Consider the following 1198-nt stretch of genomic DNA (forward strand, 5'->3'; position numbering starts at 1 on the left):
GAGCAGTTTTGATTCATGGTGTTTATTTTCTGATTGAAATTGTTTGTTGCTTGATGAATTGTTTGTTGTTTGTAATGGATTGTTAAATACTTGCTGATTGTTGTATGATTAATTGTTTAAATTGCTAGAAATATGTGAATTGTATAGCTAGACTGTTAGAATTATTCGATGATAAGGGACATATGCATTGTTAACTTATCCGATTGGAACTCGAGTACCTACTTGGAATTGCTGTCATAAATAACCTGAGTGAGTCTGATCAGCTCATTTCGTGATATTGTGAGTGCAAAAACATGGCAGGTAACCGTGGTTCTACTCGGGGAAGACCTAGCAATGCAGATGAAGACCTTATCACCACCATTGGGGGACTGGCCACTTTTGTCCAGAACATGAGTCAGGAGTGGCGGGATTATAGACAACAGAATCTTGGTCAACCCCAGATGCCTCAACCTTAGATGTATGACAATGCTGAGGAAATTGCCCGACGGAGGTTGAAAGACTTCCGCAACTTTCAACCACCTATCTTTGAAGGTGGAGACAATCCTGAGACTGCAGCAAGATGGCTGCAAATGATCGAACATATATTTGAACGAATGGTATGCCCCGAGGCTCAGAAGCCTGATTATGCCTCCTATCAGTTGACGGGAGAAGCTTTAACTTGGTGGACCGGTGCAAGGGCTCTGCTTCAAGCCCAACATATTGAATTAACTTGGGCTGTATTCCGACGGGTCTTTCTGGATAAGTATTTTCCAAAGGCGATGAGAAGAATGAAACACACAGAGCTGCTGTCGCTGAGGCAAGGAAGCATGACCGTTAATGAATATATTGCTAAATTTGCTCAACTAATGGAATATGCAAACTTTGACCGGAATATCTATGATGAAGAATGGCAGGTGGAGAAATTTGAAAGCGGATTGCACCCGGAGATCCGAAAGCTCATGTTGACCACAGCTTCGTACTCTACCAGAAATCATTAATCAGAGTCGGCAGGCGGAGGACATTATCGCTGAAGCAAGGAATTTGAACAGGAAACCGGTGCAACAGCAGGGAGGAAACAGAGTGGGCAAATTCTTCAAGAAGATCACCGGGATGAACAAAGGAAAGGGTCCGCAGATGCAGGCTCAGGCTGGGAGTTTCAAGAGGAACAATGCCCCTGGTCATTCATCGACAGAACGTTAGGGTTCCAATGTTTGTGTCG

At 43.7% G+C, this 1198-nt stretch overlaps 1 protein-coding gene across 1 annotated transcript; it reads left to right on the plus strand.

The window, feature by feature from the left end:
* The first annotated feature begins 455 nt into the window (after nt 1–455).
* On the plus strand, nt 456–977 carry LOC133318233 (uncharacterized). Its single transcript, XM_061520224.1, has one exon. It carries the CDS (start codon nt 456–458, stop codon nt 975–977), a length of 522 nt encoding a protein of 173 aa, XP_061376208.1.
* Nucleotides 978–1198: the final 221 nt, after the last annotated feature.

This window comes from Gastrolobium bilobum, unplaced genomic scaffold, assembly GCF_033153095.1.
Source record: "Gastrolobium bilobum isolate Gb01-03AN ecotype WA unplaced genomic scaffold, APGP_CSIRO_Gbil_v1 utg16351, whole genome shotgun sequence".
In the NCBI taxonomy this organism is placed as follows: Eukaryota; Viridiplantae; Streptophyta; class Magnoliopsida; order Fabales; family Fabaceae; genus Gastrolobium; species Gastrolobium bilobum.